Genomic DNA, 17,949 nt, shown 5'->3' with positions numbered 1-17,949 from the left:
TCTGTGGGAAATTTGTACTTTTTGGTCCTATAAAAATAAGTCATATGGCCTGCATCAAAAAAAAAAATATGGCAATTAGTGTAAGATTTGAGTTTGGATGTAGAATTGATAAATTTCTATAGAAAATTAATAAAGTATGAGAGAAAAAGAAAAAAATATCAGAATGAGAAAAAGTAAGTGAGAAATTGGGTTAGTAGAATGATGCGTGTGATTATTATTTATTGAAAACTTTCCACAAATGAATGTGCTCTATTTTCTATGGACGGTCAAAAATGATAAACGTGCCCTATTTTTTATGGATGAAGGGAATAATCCTTATTCATTTACAGTAATCCTTATTCATTTACAGTAATCCTTATTTTTTTTATCTATTTCATTGAAATAATCCTTATTCATTTATAGTAATATTTTTTACTTTTTTAATTTTATTATTTATAGACCATACCATTCATTACACAAATTCAACTATTTTTTTTCAATCTTTCTTACTTTCAGTTATAAATTAAAACTTATATTAATCCAAAAGACTTATTTCTATGGGACTACCGAATATGTAAATTGAGATCCACATCATTTGTGACGTGGAAATTCTAGACTCTTGATGAAAGCACGTTGGTGCATAGAGGGATATTAGTTCAGCTTAAAATCATGAATGAGTCTTTTGGAGGATAAGATTGAAAATTTTTAATCCAAAAAAATTGCAATTCGATTAGCTTGACTGGTTCGGAATCCGGTGGATTAATAAGCCTATGTACAACTATTATCTAGAGTAAATTTGACATTTTATTGATAACTTTTATAATATAAATAATAAAATAGTAAAAAATAACTATTTTATATTTAATACACATATTTGTTAAATATTTATTAATATAATAATAGATGAATAAATGATCAAATTCAATTGAAATATTTTGAATCTTAAAACACAGCTTTAAAATTTCTTGAAATATGCAAACTTTTATTTGGCTTATGATCATTTGCAACTTGCGGAATATACAATAAATAGCCCACGTTCTCATTAACATACTAATAAATTCAATTAAAAAAAAACAGTAATAGCAATAAGAGTAATTGACAAATAATATTACAATACTCTCAAAACTGATAGTTAATTTTTTTTAAGTTTTACACCATCAGTTATTGTTAAATTAACATGCAATCACATAAAGTCCAACAATTGTTATATGTTCTCATGGCGATGATCAAAAGAAAATTAAAAAACTTGAATTTAAATTAACCTATTCATAACACTACAAAGTTGCTGCACGTGATCTGGTGTAGGGGTGGGTCGATACGATATATCGTTCGAAAATTTTGTATCGTTATCGTATCGAAAATATCGATATAAAAGAATTTCATATCGTTACCGTATCGAAAGTTCGGTGTACCGAAATTTCGATATGGAAAAAAACTATACCGTTACCGTATCAAAATTTCGATATATTATACGAAACTTCGGTATACCGTTCTGAACGGTATATCAAAATTTCCTACGATATACCGAAATTTTATACCATTTCGAATACCTGTATACCGAAACTTCGGTATGCCACTAGAGCTGGATATTTTTTCAATAAATATTTTTTTAAATATATAAATAAATTAATGAATATTTATATATGATATTAAACTTTTAATTTTAAAAAAATTATATTATTATTATAATCAGTATAAACGGTATGTATTGATAATTCAATATGTAATGAGTTTCGATATATATATTTCGGTATACCGATAATATCGATATATATCGTATATTCGATATAAAACGGTACACCGCGGTATAAGAAAATCCATATCGTTATCGTATTGAAAACTTACGATACGGTATTGTTTCATACCGAAAATTTCAGTATACAGAAAATTCGATATTTTTCGATACGATACGATCGATATACCGTTTTTTCGGTATATTTACCGGCCCTAATCTGGTGGGATTTACATTCAAACAACAAAAGTTACAAATGATTACATAAAACCGTTCTTCTAAATCCCTTTACCATTTTAATTAAAATTTGCATTCATAATATTAATCTAGAAGACTAGAACATATATGTCAAGGAATTAATGAAATAAATATTACACAGTGGGATGCAATGTTTTGACGTAAACAATAATCTCAAAAATTTTAAAGAGAGATGTTGCAAGAGAAGACAAAGACGGCCAAACTGTACATGTAATGTTTAGGTAATTAAAAAATAGGGAGGGAAGAAAATACTATAAAATAAAGAAAACAAAATAAGATAAATAATAAGATTATCACTGACATGGAATAACGAGGTAATAAAAAGAGAATATGGGTGACGTGGCAAGTAGGCGCCCACAAGTTGACTCTCCTATTTGGCACATCACCCCGTTTAGTAAATTGACAACTATTCTTTTTTTTCTTATTTATTTATTTATTCTATATCAGTGTTTTAGATTTTATATTATTTATATCTTCAAATCCCCACTATTTTGCTTTTGTTTAGCAATATATTCTATAATTTTTTCTGTTGATCTCTAATACAACATCCCCCACTATTTTGCTTTTATTTAGCAATATGTTCTACTATTTTTCCTGTTGATCTCCAATGCAATATCCGTAAGTTATTTCTTCTTGGTTTGCATCTTCTTAATTCTGACAAGTACTATCATTTTATTTATTCCAACAACTTGCTTCCAACATCAATTTTCAGGAAAACGTAAAAGACACAAGCTGATAGGAGTTCTATATGGTTAAAATTATGCTTCCTCTAATATACATTTATCAAGACTGCATCTAAAATATTTTGTAGTGATACATCAAATAGTGATTTATATAATTTTTTTCCTTTGTTGGTTTTAATTTTTTTTTTGGTAAAAAAATCGGGAAAAGCCTAAATTCAAAAACAAAATCAACGAATATAAGCAATATTTAGTCTGTCATACAACATCCAACTATAGAGGCCCGACGGAAGGACTTCGAGCTCATGAACACCTCTACGATAAGAATAAGCATAATGCGATAAAGACTTAAGCTTTGCAAGTGTCATTAAGATCACCTATCAGTTTTTAGAGCTAATGTCAACTGCAATATGATTAACTATAGCAAATCCAATATTATGGTACATAATGTCTGTGTACCTAGAAATTCAACTATACTATGCCCAAAAAATTCTAATAAGAAAACAAACTTCAAAATTATTTTCACCAACTATGGACATCAATCTTTTCCATGTGCATGGTCATTATTGTCTTGACAATTATCCGCAACCGATCTGAAATTTAAATATGAGAGTAAAAATAATGAAATCAAATATATACAACTATAATACAAAAATCATAATCCATGACAAGCCCTAGGCTTTGAAATTGACTTTTCTTTTGATGTTATCATTCACTTACCGCATCCTTTTTGTTCTTATTCTGGAATGATCGCCAATTTTTCTTGATTTATTTGCTCTTTCCCCTTTTTGGCTTCCATCTACAGTGGTTGGACTACCAATCGTCTCTTTGATTTTACCATGTATATAATCAAGTTGCGCCTCGTTGTATCAAGGCATATTTACCCTTCATATTTCTGCTGGGGTTAGAAGCCTTGCACAGCGGAAGACTTGTACAAAACAAATAAATCAGACACGGATCTATTTGACCGATTATGCGATTAATCAATTCACATATTAAACAGATAATTGCATGCTAGAACACAAATAATTCATGCTTAAAGAAAGTAATCCTAAACATGAATTCTATGGTTTAGAGTTACCGATTTGATTCTCCAAAGAATCGTCGATTGCTCGCGTCTTCTCCACGTGATGATCTTCAATACTAGACCACGGATCTTCTGACTGGTTCCCGAACTGTATCTCGATATCAGGGTGGGCTGATCTTATCAAAATACTAGGACTCGAATAAAGAAGACAGAAAAATCTCACGGAGGAGAGCTGGGAGAATTTTCGAGCTCCTCTAAAATTAGAGGGGAACGAAAATTTCTACTAATAAAATTGTGATTCTGTCTCTCCTTTATTCTCCTATTTATATTAAGTTCATATTGGGCCCAGTCAGGGATCTATGGAAGGTTTTGGATATGGGCTCCCCAATTAGCTTTTTACTAATTAAATTGAACCCACAATTTAATACAAGCTTATATTGGAATATTACGAGCAGCCACTACAGAAGTAATATTGCACTCCCCATCCAAATCCGAAATTACAAGTAATCCGGGTTTCCATTATTTATATTATTTATTTCCTGCGCTTAAGATATAAATGTCCATTAATTAATTATGTCTGCTATGGACTTAATTAATTAACATCTTATTAATTCCAAGAGTGGACTTAGCAAGAAACACTTATTTATTATTCATAGAGTAATAAAACTCTAACTGGTCAGTTTCCCGAATAATAAAACCTTGTTCGAACTCCTCTTGAGGACATTATCAAACGAGACTCACCTCGCGCACGATTCAACATAATAACAATCCTAGCACCACTAGATATTAATCACCACTACCCAATATATCAGGATTATTGGGTTGCGAAAAACCCGCACCATTTGATAAGTCAAAGTAGAGCATAATCAATACCGTATGCTCAATGCTAACGTATGTAGATTAAGAAATACTCCCTCCGTCCCGCTTTAGGAGTCCCAGTTGATCAATTTTGGGCGTCCCGCTTTAGGAGTCCCGATTGAGATAAATTAATAAAAAATGCCTACAAAGTGTTAAAAGTGGATCCCAACATCCACTACAACTAATAAAAAAGTGTTAAAAGTGGGTCCCAACATCCACTAAAACATTTATTTATTAGACACTCAACTAAAAGTGGGTCCCAACATCCACTAAAACATTTATTTATTACACACTAAACACTTTTTTCTTAAAACATGTGCCCGACTCAACCGGGACTCCTAAAGCGGGACGGAGGGAGTAGTTATTTATCAAGACCTAGTCTTTCAGTAGATAGCATAAAGACACGTCTTGCTGTTAGATAATTCAGTGCTATACCACACCAACGTCATCTTATTTCAGTAAGGCTTAGAAATAATCGGACTGACATTGCAACCTTTCACGATAGGTAGTCTAAGCCTATCTGGGTTGTGAAATTCTTCTTTTTCTTTTGCAAAGCATTGCATAGAACCGACTGTGTTACCTTAAAGTGGACGGCGCCCACAACCAGTCTACTAAGCAAAAGACTTAGACTTTGTTTGCTTCTTATGCATTTAAATGTTTATAAAACATCTTATAAATGCATAAACAAACATAATGTAATAATATATTGATTCTATTCGTGTGAAACTGCTCGAATAATACTGAATCGGGTTAAAAGTGGATTATAGAGTTTTACGTATGCAAGCAAGATTCTATTCGAGCGAAACTTGCCCGAAACATGCTTTTCAGTATACCAAACCTAACAATTTCAATGTTTTATTGTTTTTTTTTTTGCTTAGCTGACATCTGTTGAGGATGAAGTTCCTTAACTCGGATATTTTGCGTCGAACCGTGGGAGCTGTTGCCTGACAATCACTCCGGCGTCAAATTTAAGGATAAAAGGTAGTCGCCGGAGCTTTGCCGGTCGATCAAACCAGGAATGATACGATAAAAGCGTAAAGATAAAATAAAAGGATAATTGATATTTCTTAATTGAAATAGAAGAATACAATATCTCCTATTTATAAGACTATTCTAACTTAGAGAACAAGAAATAAAGATACTAAGAATATATGGAAAGATATGCTAAATCAATACTAAACTAAATAAAAGATATGTGGGGATATTCTTAGTGATATACTCGTATCAACTCCCCCACGGTTAATATCCACCTTGCCCTCAAGGTGGAAACCTCGAAGCAACAACAACGAACAAAGTCGGTGAAAACAAAAGCATTGAGGATTCCCCTCCCGGATCAAATGCGATCACAGACTTTGAGCACATACGACTCCTAGTAAGCTTGAAGAACTCTTTTGCACATCTCCTAGGCAGGTTTCTGTTTAACATACGTTGGGTGAACAAAACAACTTTGCGAGGTACCCCTCTCGGAACAAACGCATAATATCGGTGTTTTGAACGCCTCCATTCACCATTTTCAGAAAAAATCACAAAGGAAGGACCAAGTTGGAAGCGAGTGGATGCGGGTTGTGAAGCATTAGTCAACACATATACTAACCCTGCTCGATTAAGGGAGGTTAGATACCTCTCCCCCAATTTCAAGACCTCAATAGTTTTCTTCATGATCAAATTTGACTTCTCGTCTTCAATAATTTTCCTTTCTTTCGTCACATCCTCTTCCCCTGCTTCTAAATTCCCATCAATAAGAACCTTTTCAATGGGAGAATCATCAAATCCTTTCTCAATGGAGCCATCCTCCTCTTCTATCACATTAATAGGAGGAAATTCTTGTGTCCGCACCTCATCCATGATTGGCATCTCTACGTCGCTTGAATCTGAGATAGGTTCAACAGAAATCTGAAATTGGACATGCTGCGGCAGATGCGGCAAATGTTGGATTTCAACAAACCCATGGGCAGGGGTTTCCACATGCGTTGGTGGTGATACCCAACAAGAACCAGAGTATGCTTGTGGCCAAGTGTTGTGCGTAATATCTGGCTGCGCAGGCAGAGGAAGATTATATTGATGATGGTGATATCTCGTTGGATGCTGCCACACATAGGGCTGTCGGTCTGCGTGCGGCGACTGAGGATAAAGCTGAGAAGCTGCGGGCTTGCGGGCTGTGTTCGCGCCCCAGTCGTAAGGCTGGTATGGCTGTTGCCAATCCGGGGGGTCGGGCGGTTGAGCGTGCGATGGGTAAAATCCTGGGTCGATGAACTGAGGGTTGTCGTATGGTGGCCGTGGGACAGCAGCTGTAACCGGCCAGTAGGAGGGCTGTTATTCGTCAATCGCGTCAAATCTCTTGTTTAATCTGTCGCAGATAGCCATTATCCGGTCACATAGGGAAGACAAAATGATTTCCTCGTTGGTATGAGCCATGAGTTGCGAAGATGAAAGCACCAAATTGTTAAGGATGAAGTTCCTTAACTCGGATAATTTGCGTCGAACGTCACGGGAGCTGTTGCCCGACGATCACTCCTGCGTCAATTTAAAGGATAAAAGGTAGTCGCCGGAGCTTTGCCGGTCGATCAAACCAGGAATGATACGATAAAAATTGATATTTCTTAATTGAAATAGAAGAATACAATATCTCCTATTTAAATGACTATTGTGACTTAGGGAACAAGAAATAAAGATACTAAGAATATATGGAAAGATATGCTAAATCAATACTAAACTAAATAAAAGATACGTGGGGATATTCTTAGTTATATACTCGTATCAACATCAATGAATAAACCATTACATTTGACGTCTTTATGTTTTGAAAATGAGTTAAATGCAGTTATTTATGTATTATAAACATAATACATTAATGCATAATTGACGTATACACAAGGGAACATATTTATAATTTGCTTTATAGCGGACTCTATTAATTTTTGAAATTATTGTTATACTTTCGTAGGAATGTCAATTCAATACAAAACTCGCGGGTTGGTCCAAATAATCCGATAAAATTAGAGAATTAAGGTTATAGTTTTGTAACCCGAATATAGAAATGGATTATTAGGGCCAGCCTGAATGGGTTGGCAAGTTAAGCAGACTGGCCCGGTCGAGTTGCGGTTCAGCTCGATAGGTTTCCCTTTCCAATCAAAATTTTCTCATTTTTTCCATGTGAGAAAATTCCAAGGAAACAATGTGAAAGGTGATTTGTGAGTTTAACAATAGAAAAAATCTTATCCATCTCTCAAACTAAACCATATAAATAGTTTGACTTTGGACTAATTTTTAAATTAAACAGTAATTCTAACCGATCCTACGTAAGATAATATGCAGTTTTTATACTGCTATTAGTTATAATACGTTAGAATCATTTGAATGTGGCGGATCCATAATCGGAAGGGGTAAAATAAAATTTATCGGAAACTAATAGAAGGGGGAGGGGAGACGTCGGAAGCTATCGGAGGGGGCGTCTATGGAAAAATTACTTCCGGGTCCATGGTAGTGGGTTGCTGGGGAGGGGCGGTCGCCCCCTCCTGGCCCTCCCTAGATCCACCACCTGTTTGTAATTTAATACTCCCTCCGTCCCATTGAAGATGACCTACTTTCCTTTTTAGTTTGTCTCAACTAAGATGACCCATTACTTAAAATGGAAACACCTTTATCTCTACTTTATTCTCTCTCTCTTACTTTACTCTCTCCTCTCAACACACAAAATAAATTTGCATAAAATCTCGTGCCACCCAAGAAATGGGTCATCTTCCTTGGGACGGAGGGAGTATTTATTTTCATTTAGTGCATTAGTACGATACTGAGTAGTTCAATTAATTACGTACTTATGTAAAGTATGTAGTGGAAACATAAGTTTTAATTGAATAAGAATTGGAACTAAGCATTGTTAGAAAAATCTTTTTGTCCCAATTGGCATGACGGGTTAGTCTGAAATTGTTGGGTTAGGATTAGGGTTAGAAAAATTTTAATCCAAAAAAAAAATAGTAATCCTAATAGCTTGAATCCGAGTGAATCGGCCCGATAGACATCCCTAGTTATATGGTATTGATCATGAATGTGTCACTTACCTTTCTATTTGCCACTATATACAGATTTACATTAGATGAATTAACACTTGAATCACAAATTGTATTTAATATACAATTGCATCATATCTGATAAACAATTGCAGTAGACGGATAACTAATTGAATCAACAAGAGTTTGAATCATGGAGTATCTAAAATACAATTTCATTGGTGATCTTAAACAATTGTGCATTTCCAAAATGTATAAATTCAGATCTTACAAAATCAAGACATGGATCTCCTATCTAAATCGCAAAATTGAAATTCTTACATTGATATAGGGAATATGTTATATAGTGATAGTATATTATGTAGGCTGTGTGAATACTAAATTAAATAAAGCGTGGTTTAACAGGGTTCTCCTACAACACAATTAAGTGCACCTGCAAATCTAGTAATATCTGCTGCATGTATACCTGGAGCTGCCAGAATCTTGTCATAAACTTCAGGATGCTTCTTAGTCCAATCTTTATCTCCTGATTCGATAAAGTACGCCCCTCTTAAAAATAGGTCTCCTTCTGATATCCATGTCCATGTCATCCACTCTGATTCTGGAGATTTCTCCCTTTTTGTCACCTACAATCGTGGAGTAACTTGTAATTCTTGATTTGGTGGTGCATCTCATTCTAAATTAGAAAATTATATCAATTGGGTTTGAATGTGAATATAGAGTTTCGTACCTGCTTGGCAAAAGGGTGATCGGCAACAAATCTGTTTCCCTGGCTAATGATGGTGGGATGACTGCTTCCACCAATGGCATACATTTTCCAATGAGTATAGTCATTGTTAACAACATGAAAATAACCAAATCTGCACCTCGGCATTCTCTGTACCATTCTTTTGCCAAAATGGTTGAAAGCTACCGTAACTTGCATTTTATCATCATAAGTAGCTACATCATTCGCACCAAAGAGCAATGCCTACCAAAAATTCACAAATATATATGAGATATATATTCATAGTAATTCATGTCATTGTCAATCCATATGATATATAATAGTACCTCATCGTGATCAGTGAAGTGGCTGTTGGTGATGCTGATGCCCGTGGATCCCTCGATGGCGTCAATAAGGCCATCGGTGCAATTCTTCATTGAGACATGATCGATCCAGATATTCTGTGACCCAAAGATGTTGATGCCGTCGCCATCGCTGACAGTGCGGAAGCCGTAATGGTCGACAGAGTCTCTAATCATGCCGCCGCTCTTGCTTAAGATGTCGTGGATTCTTATGCCGTGGATGATGACGTTGCTGACGAACTGGATGGTGATGCCGGAGCCATAGGCAATGTCGACTCGGACGCCACGCCCGTCAATAGTCTTGTCGCCCTGCATGATCAGCTCCTGCTGGAGGACGATGAGCATGTTGCGCTCGAAAATGATCCACAGCGGCTCCTTTTGGATTACAGCGTGCCGGAGGGTTCCCGGCCTAGGGTTTATCATGTCGTGGTCGGTATGGTCCGTCACCACATAGATGGTGCCATTCTTGCCGCCTGTGGTCTTGTATCCAAATCCTAACACGCAGTCTGCCAACCTAAACCGCTTCTTCGCCCACCTAGGCCGACATCTCCAGCAACGGTCGATTGGGTTTGTCGCCATGCACGGACCCGTGTAGCCCTTTAGTAGCTCCCTTCGAGTGCTATTTTCCTTTGCATTTATTTCTTCCACTTCTTTTACTGCCCTGCACAAATGCATCACTCCAAATAACAAAACAATCTTTTTCTATTTCATTTTCCTATATAAAAAAACAAATATACTACTCTTCTTACTTTTTGGCATGAACATTCAAATGACTAACTATGTGTTCAGGGACGGGTTCATAAGTCTCAAGTGTTCGATTCCATGACTCCTCGGATCGCTTCTTCCATACCTCATCCCATTCTCCAATATTACCATTAACCATTTCTAACATCCAACCAAAGCCAAAAAACACCATTAACATCCATGGATATATCTTTATTTCTCTCATTTTCTTTTCTATCTGGCCTACAACTTATCTTGATCGAACTTCGGGTTCAGATTCTCCATTAGCTACAACGTATATGTTTCGAGTTCGAGCGAGGTTCGTGTACATGGGCCTTTTGGAGGTATGAAACACAAGTAGTGTCAAAAATTAAGAATAAACTAGTATTTGTGTATAATAGAAGATACATGCGAGAGAGAGTTTCTAACGTTGAAATAAGGTAATGCAGTTTTCAACCATCAGTCAAGGTTTACTCTTCCTAATATAGAGATGGTGGGGAAGTTTTCTGTTAGACAGATTGTTGCGTTGCTTCACAATTGTTTTGACTATTTCAATCTACTCCAAACTATATTTATATCACTCCATAACTGAAATTTTTTCATTTTATAATTTCAAACAATGATTAATATTACTCCCTCCGTCCCAAGATAAGTGACTTGTATTCCTTTTTGGGGTGTCCCACTATAAGTGACCCTATTTCCATTTTTTAGCAAAAAGTCATCTCTCTTACTTTATTCTCCACCTACTTTATTCTCTCTTCTCTCCTCTACTTTTCTCTCTCTTATACTTTACTCTCTCCACTTTAACTTATTTAAATACCATTCCTTAAATCTCGTGCCCAAAAGAAGTAGGTCACTTATCTTGGGACGGGGGGAGTATCATTTATCTTATATAATGCCACACCCCAAACTAGAGATTTTCATAAAAAAAATTCCTCAATTCCTACTAAGTTATTTTCTTGAGAATCTTCAACAAAATAACTTATCACAACTCAATACTAAATCAATGAAGAATTTGTGGCCCTTTTAATTTCAGGAAGACCAATCACATTATGTCTCGGGCAAAATATCCCCTTTATTTTCCAGGCTGATTCTCTTGAGAACTAATATTTCTTAGCTTTTGTTTCTTTATTTGATTTGTTTTGTGAGGATTGATCACCTCACTATTTTGTAGCTGTAGCCGCGTGATACGCTAGGCCATTATTTGGTTTGTTTTGATTATCAAAATTGCATCATATGTCTGTTTATGGCACATTTTATATATTTTGGTATTTTGACGCGTTTTGTGAGAAATATGCAAAATACAGCCTTAAATGACAGAAAAGGTCGAAATTAGAAGTCTGGAGTATAAGAGTTAGCCAACGGCTGCCGAAGAAGCAGCGGTCCACCTCAGAAATCATGCCTGGAAGAAGACATGACTAGCAAGTCATTGGACATTTCACAGCGGACCACTGTCAATTCTCTGATCTTTCACACTTTCTTAGTGTATACAATTCTTGTTTGAGTAACTATATTGGTGTATACAATTCTTGTTTATGGTATCTGTTTGTTTATGTTTGCTATATTCTAAGTTGTTCGATAATGCTTCATGCTTGAGTGACACATTTTATGATGATTTCTTAGCATGTAAAGTAACCGAAAGAGTTTTTGCATGTTAGACGGACTTAGTTAACACTATAATTAATTCTACCTAAAAAGGTACTATTAATTGAGGGTGAGGGCATCTCGAGGATCTAATCAAGACTTTCGGAGCTAATAATCTAAGCCTGCAACCTCAGTGTTTAATCTACTTTGTGTCGCATGGGCAATACTTATGTGACTCGCTCTAGTCAAGGATGAACTGTGGTAGGATATCCTAACTGTGTTTTGTGTAAACCATAATTGTGAAAACGCATCCCTAGAATTCCCTTGTTCCTATCTGTTTTCTCAAATCTAGCATACTACGATTGCGATTGTTTACTGTTTTTTTAATTGCTTTAATTTACTACTTTGTTCCGTGTTCAAATCAAACCTTTTGTGTGTCCAAATGGTAGTAGAAGCTTTGTACATGGTAGCCAATATGTGATAGAATTCACTGAGTTCGACAACCCTGTGCTTACCATTTGGCTATACAGTAATTACCTTGTTATACTTGCAAGTAGTTATAGTGCTAATAAAATAGTGCATCATCGCGTTGTATCTAGCCTTCGGTTGATCTATGCCAAACAATAAAAAATAAAATATAGAATTTCAACTGGACTGTATAAGCATGACTGAAGTAGCCCGATTGTGCATGTCGTTTGCGCGCATTCTTTCCCAACAAAGTTATTTATAGTTCTCACTCTTCCCAAAATATTACTCCCTCCGTCCCATAAAGATAGGGACTTTGGGGATGACACGAGTTTTAATGTGAAATTGATAAAGTAAGAGAAATGTAGAAAGAAAAAGTGATTGAAGTATTGTTAGTGGAGAATGGGGCATATATTATGAGAGAGAAAAGAATTGCCAAAATAGAAATCGGCTATTTTTTTTGTGACAGACGAAAATGAAAAAAAAAGACTATATTTATAGGACGGAGGGAGTATTAATGAGTATATGGTAAGTTTGATGTCGATCCCATGAGGGACGGACACAAGGGGTTTCACACACTAGAGAGGGGTTGGCCATGCAGCCACGCGCTTTAACTTGGGGTGTGGGACTTAACTACATGCATGAAAGAAACAAAAGTCACACCTTAGCTAATGTATTCGTAGGATGAAAAGTTATCTTGGAACAACTGTAATGTGATGACACAAGGCTCGCATGTATGAAATTAAAGCAGATTTGCTACTAACCCTACACTAACACTTGAGAATTGTGCAAATAACAAACATGAGATTACAATTTGACATGTTAACTGAAGCTCATGCCACTACTACTTTAGCTTGTTTAGTCGCGTGCACAGAAAGGAATAACAAGTCTCCTAGGTCCAGCGAATCCACTAGATCACAGGATCTAGGAACTCACGGATCGTTGGAAGATCTCGGTCGTCGGATGCACAGAATATCGCTTCAAAACCCTCAACCACGTATACTAAAAGTTAGCACAGGGAACTAGGGATCGATCCCACAGAGATGAATGCGCAATTAAACATGCTCAAGGATTCGGGACTATTTTTGGGTTGGCTGCTGCCACGCATTTTGGGTTGAGGAAATTAAACTAAACTTGGAGTTGAAATCTGCTACGCTAACAGCTATATCTAGGCAGAACAGAAATCATGCATATAAACTGAAAAACGAGACAATCACTAGATCTAAGAAACTATTTTCTAAATTACCTAGACCTGGGAAATGAACTGACGGTGGGGACCATTTGCTGAAAAGGTAAAGTACGGATGAAAAGCTGAAAAACAACTAACTAAAGTACTAACTAACAGCGACATCATCTTCTCCAACAATTTGCTTAAAATTTCAGTAGAAACCGAGATGGAACGTAAATCGAAACGAAGCAGACTGAATTTAAAAGCAATTAAACGAAGAATAATTAAAACTAAGCAGATCTGCGACTACTAGACAAAGTAAAATGAAAAGAGAGCAGAAAGTTCGAAATCCATGCACAACTTGATTCCCCTGTTCAGATCCAACTTCGGATGCTAAATCCACTCCGGATCCAAGCATCCGACACAAACTCCGACCAAAAGTATGTCCATAGCTACAGATTCGCCAAACAACCACCGATCAACAACAACAACACAGATCCACAACCTATTTCCCAGATCAAACACATAATTATCCAAAACAGAGAACAACATTCAACTTCCGAAATTAAACCTCAAAAACACAGAATCAACGTAAATCAACACAAGATAAACACCATCATGACATAAACTAAATGCATAGATAATCGGTAAGTAGCCAGCAACCAAATCGACTTCCAAAACGTTGAAGTTCAACGGAATAAAAGTGCAAAAAGCTGAATGTAAACTGATTGTATCTTCGCCCTCCGTGAGGACGGTGTTACCACTAACTCTCACCGAAGATGAACCCCTAGAAACCCTTAACTACCCCAGAATTTCCATTTTTCCCAAGTGTGTGTGTGAGTGTGTGAGCTGAGAGCAAAATCATGTCTCTGGCGTGTGCTGCATGCTCCCCTATATATAGGCGTAGAAGTGGGTCCAGCGAGGTATGAATAGTCTTTGTTGCCCTCAGCTATTGACTCCCTTCGTCCAACCATTTTTTTCTCCTCAACTCTGCTCACTTTCCTTCGTTTTCCTTCGCTAGTCCATTGCCTCCAGCTCTTCCTGGATCTAGCGATTCCTTCACACACCTGGCTTAAAAACTGCGTTAGACCCAGTAAAATAAAGTGTTTTTCACCACATAACCGATGCATGAAATTAGCCTTATCAAACTGCTCACACTTAAACCATACTTGTCCTCAAGTATAAAGACAAGAAAAAGAATAAGGCAAATTTCAAAGCACGGTTATCCCCTGACCGACTCTTTAGACTCTAACTTAACACAGACTCCTAGACCTAGACACAACTAATGCACAGATAACAAACACTTAAAGAAAAACACATAGACACATATGCATGAGCTAGCTTCAACTTTTAGGCAACCGTCCTCACAAGATCAAGGTCAATCCAACAGGCTGCGCTTCTCCAAATTGGCCCCTTCCCTTCTTCTACCTAATCAATCTGTCAGGTCGTCAAGATAGCCTTTTACTTCCCCAATTGTTGGATTCACTCGATCACTCATTCCTCACCAGGGATGTTAGGACCGATTCTCTCATAGTTATTGCCATACCACTGAAGCGTCGGGTTATGAGAGTTTTCTCCTTTTTACACTTCGTTCTCCCCTTTTTATTGGGTCAGGTTACTATTGCTTCCTGCCCTTGGACATATTCCCCCTGGACTTCGTCCAGCTTATACCTCCTTTTTTTCATCATCATTTTTTTTTCTTTTTTTTTTTCCTGTGGACTTTGTCCAGCTTATTCCTCCATTTTCTTCTTTTCTCTCTTTTTTTCTCTCTGGACTTCGTCCAGCTTATAACTCCTTTACCTGGACTTCGTCCAGCTTATACCTTCATAACCTAATTCCCTATTTTTTTCTCCGTCATGACTCTTCTCCCTAAGCATTCAGTGGTGGCCCCTTTACATGTGTTAGCTCAAAGTTATTTAAGGCTTATAACACGCTCTTATAGTGGGGCTTCACAACTAAGTAAGCTAAGGCATCCTCTATCGTTCTTACTTCATCCAGATTGACTTCGGCTTATTAAAGGAAAAGGCTTCTAAGTTGAAATACATCCTATCTTCAATTACTCTCACTAAGGAGATCATGCCTTATTATATTCACCAGCTCATGCGACACAGACAAACCTAAACTTAAAGACTCATAACATGCTGACAAATACACGCATTGACTCCCCTCCCCCTCCCACTTCACTCAAGCTTGTCCCCAAGCCATCGTCGTGAAGGGGGAAAACAGGGTAATCGATGCAACACACAACAAACAAATAACAATCCTATAAAAACTTCTCACACTAAGACTGAGCATCGGGCTAAGTGGGAGAAGACACAATAAACAGAAAACAAAAACTCTCTTGGACGCGGATGGGGTAACCATTTGCTTGAGCGGGTGCGGTGGTCGCTGGACGGAGGGACTGCCCTGGGCTGGTTGCTTGACCTCGCTGCTGGACCCAGGAGTCACCTTCGACTGGGTCAAGGGGAGTGTCTTCTCCAACCATTTTAACATCTTCATTATAAGCTCCACAGCCTCCGTCATCCGCTCGTTCTGCTTGGCGGACTTCACCACCAGGTCCGCAATGTTTCCCCGCAGGGTCTTCACCTCTTCACGACTCCCGCTCAACTCTTTCCTTATCCCACCAAGCTCTCTCACCATTTCTTTCCTCATCACTTGCATTTCTTTCTTCACCTCCTGGATATCTTTCCTCAGCTCCTCGACCTCTTCACTCGGCATAGCCTCCGCAGTCTCCTCAGCCTCCGCTTTCACCTTGTCTCCTACCGTGTAGAAGAAAGTTTGTTTGCCATGAGCTTGGAGTAACCCCTTATTGAAAAAGTACTCAACACTGAAAGTCTCGGGGGTTCGCACATCACGACCAAGGGAGCGGTTTTGGCTATCTTCATTTCAACATTCCGCTGGAGGTAGGCGCCTAGGAGATGGCAGGTTTACATATGTCGAGCAGGGTTGCTTGTCATTTGATGACAAGCTTGAGCCAGCCAGTAACCTAGATGCACCTTTACGCCTTTTGACATGCACCAAGTGAAGTAAAGGTCGGTAGTTGTCAGAGCTGAATTTGCAGTTCCCATTAGGTTGTAGCTGATAAACGTCTGAGCAAAACGGAGGATTCTGTCCTCGATGTGAGAGGCCTTAGAGTAGCTGGACTTAAACGCCCCTGCCTTGGAGTGGGTGACTAGTTCCCATGCTGCTTGTACTTTGAATCTTGGCGTGTTCTTCGGTACGCCAACCATCCTCTCATTCCATATGCCTTCATCGTCCTCAGCCTTGGTAAACAACCCCATCCTCAAGGACCACTCTCGGATGCTCATTTCATGTTCCTCATTAAAATGCTTGAATGTGATGGAGTCCGCGTCGAGGTCAGAAGTGTTCTTTAGTCGGAATGTTGAGAAAAACTCCCGTGCTACGTCCACCGGCACCTTCTCCTGGCTGTGCCTTAGTAACCACTCAAAACCGATTGAATAGATACCTGCGCGGAAGTCTTCATCACATGCAATCGTCATAAGTTCCTCGGAGCTGTACTACTTGCCAGACTTAGCCATCTTTCCAGCACTGCATCTCTCTTTGTACACTGTGGCCCGTTTCTGATCGTCGAAATGCCTTATCGACTCCAGCAGTTCCTTAGTCAGCCACACCTCCGGACGTCCTTGGATAAACTCCTCTTCAGATTCTCCATGTTCAGAATTGGACCCAGGAGTAGGCTTGTCTTGTTCATCGGTCGAGGGAACTTCGATCACTGGGGAAAGGGTCTCCTCAACCTCCTCGATGGAGGGAGCTTTCCTTGACCGTTTTGACTGGGTCGCAGCTGCCTTTCCTTTCCTTGCCCTTTCCTTGGCCAGGCGACGATCCTCTGCCACTTCAGCTTCTGTCCCTCGGGCAGGGAACTCCTCCTTCTCGGAATAGACCAAGTCATCCACTTCGTCAAGCAGACTCCTCCTGGCCCTTCTCCTCTCTGCTCTCCCGTCCACCCGGGGTTATTCTTCTTCCTGGTCGTCCACCAGGTCCACAATCAGATCTAGCCCTTCCTCAACGGGCTCCGGTACTCCTGTAGTATCTAGGTTTGTTTCTTCCAAAAGCTTTTCCGGGGTTTCCCCCACATCATCCACCATCGGGGTCCCCCCCCCCTCACTATAAACAGGGGTTTCCCTTCCGACATCACTCGGGGTTGCCCCCTCCTCCATGAGTTCAGGGGTCGCACCCCTAAAATCCTTTGGGGTTTCGTCCCCAGTCTCCATAGGGGTTTCCCCTTCAGCCATTAAATCTAGAACAGGGGTTTCCCCCTCAGCACCTTCTACCAGACCAGGGGTTTCCCCCTCTACAATCTCTTCCATAACAGGGGTTTCCCCCTCAGCAATCTCCTCTCGAACAGGGGTTTCCCCCTTTTTCTCACCCTCAGAGTTAGG

The 17,949-nt window shown here is 38.3% G+C and overlaps 1 protein-coding gene across 1 annotated transcript; it reads right to left on the bottom strand.

The window, feature by feature from the left end:
• Positions 1 to 8,742: 8,742 nt before the first annotated feature.
• Positions 8,743 to 10,740, bottom strand: LOC125196392 (putative pectate lyase P59). The gene is made up of 4 exons (XM_048094886.2): positions 10,359 to 10,740; positions 9,595 to 10,270; positions 9,272 to 9,511; positions 8,743 to 9,167 (listed from the first exon to the last, which is right to left on the bottom strand). Exons 1-4 carry the CDS (start codon positions 10,556 to 10,558, stop codon positions 8,940 to 8,942), a joined length of 1,344 nt encoding a protein of 447 aa, XP_047950843.1. The 5' UTR covers positions 10,559 to 10,740; the 3' UTR covers positions 8,743 to 8,939.
• Positions 10,741 to 17,949: the final 7,209 nt, after the last annotated feature.

Source organism: Salvia hispanica, chromosome 4 (assembly GCF_029641045.1).
Source record: "Salvia hispanica isolate PSC_SH4W2 chromosome 4, Shi_PSC_v1, whole genome shotgun sequence".
NCBI lineage: Eukaryota > Viridiplantae > Streptophyta > Magnoliopsida > Lamiales > Lamiaceae > Salvia > Salvia hispanica.
The sequence above is the reverse complement of the archived record's forward strand: the minus strand, read 5'-3'. Positions and strand labels throughout refer to the sequence as shown.

What these genes read in the sequence shown, in the direction of transcription:
- LOC125196392 (XM_048094886.2), bottom strand. Translation starts at nt 10,558, where the DNA reads ATGAGAGAAATAAAGATATATCCATGGATGTTAATGGTGTTTTTTGGC. An exon ending in TTGAATGTTCATGCCAAAAA is followed by an intron (nt 10,271 to 10,358) that starts GTAAGAAGAGTA and finishes GCATTTGTGCAG; the next exon opens with GGCAGTAAAAGAAGTGGAAG. An exon ending in ACTTCACTGATCACGATGAG is followed by an intron (nt 9,512 to 9,594) that starts GTACTATTATAT and finishes AATTTTTGGTAG; the next exon opens with GCATTGCTCTTTGGTGCGAA.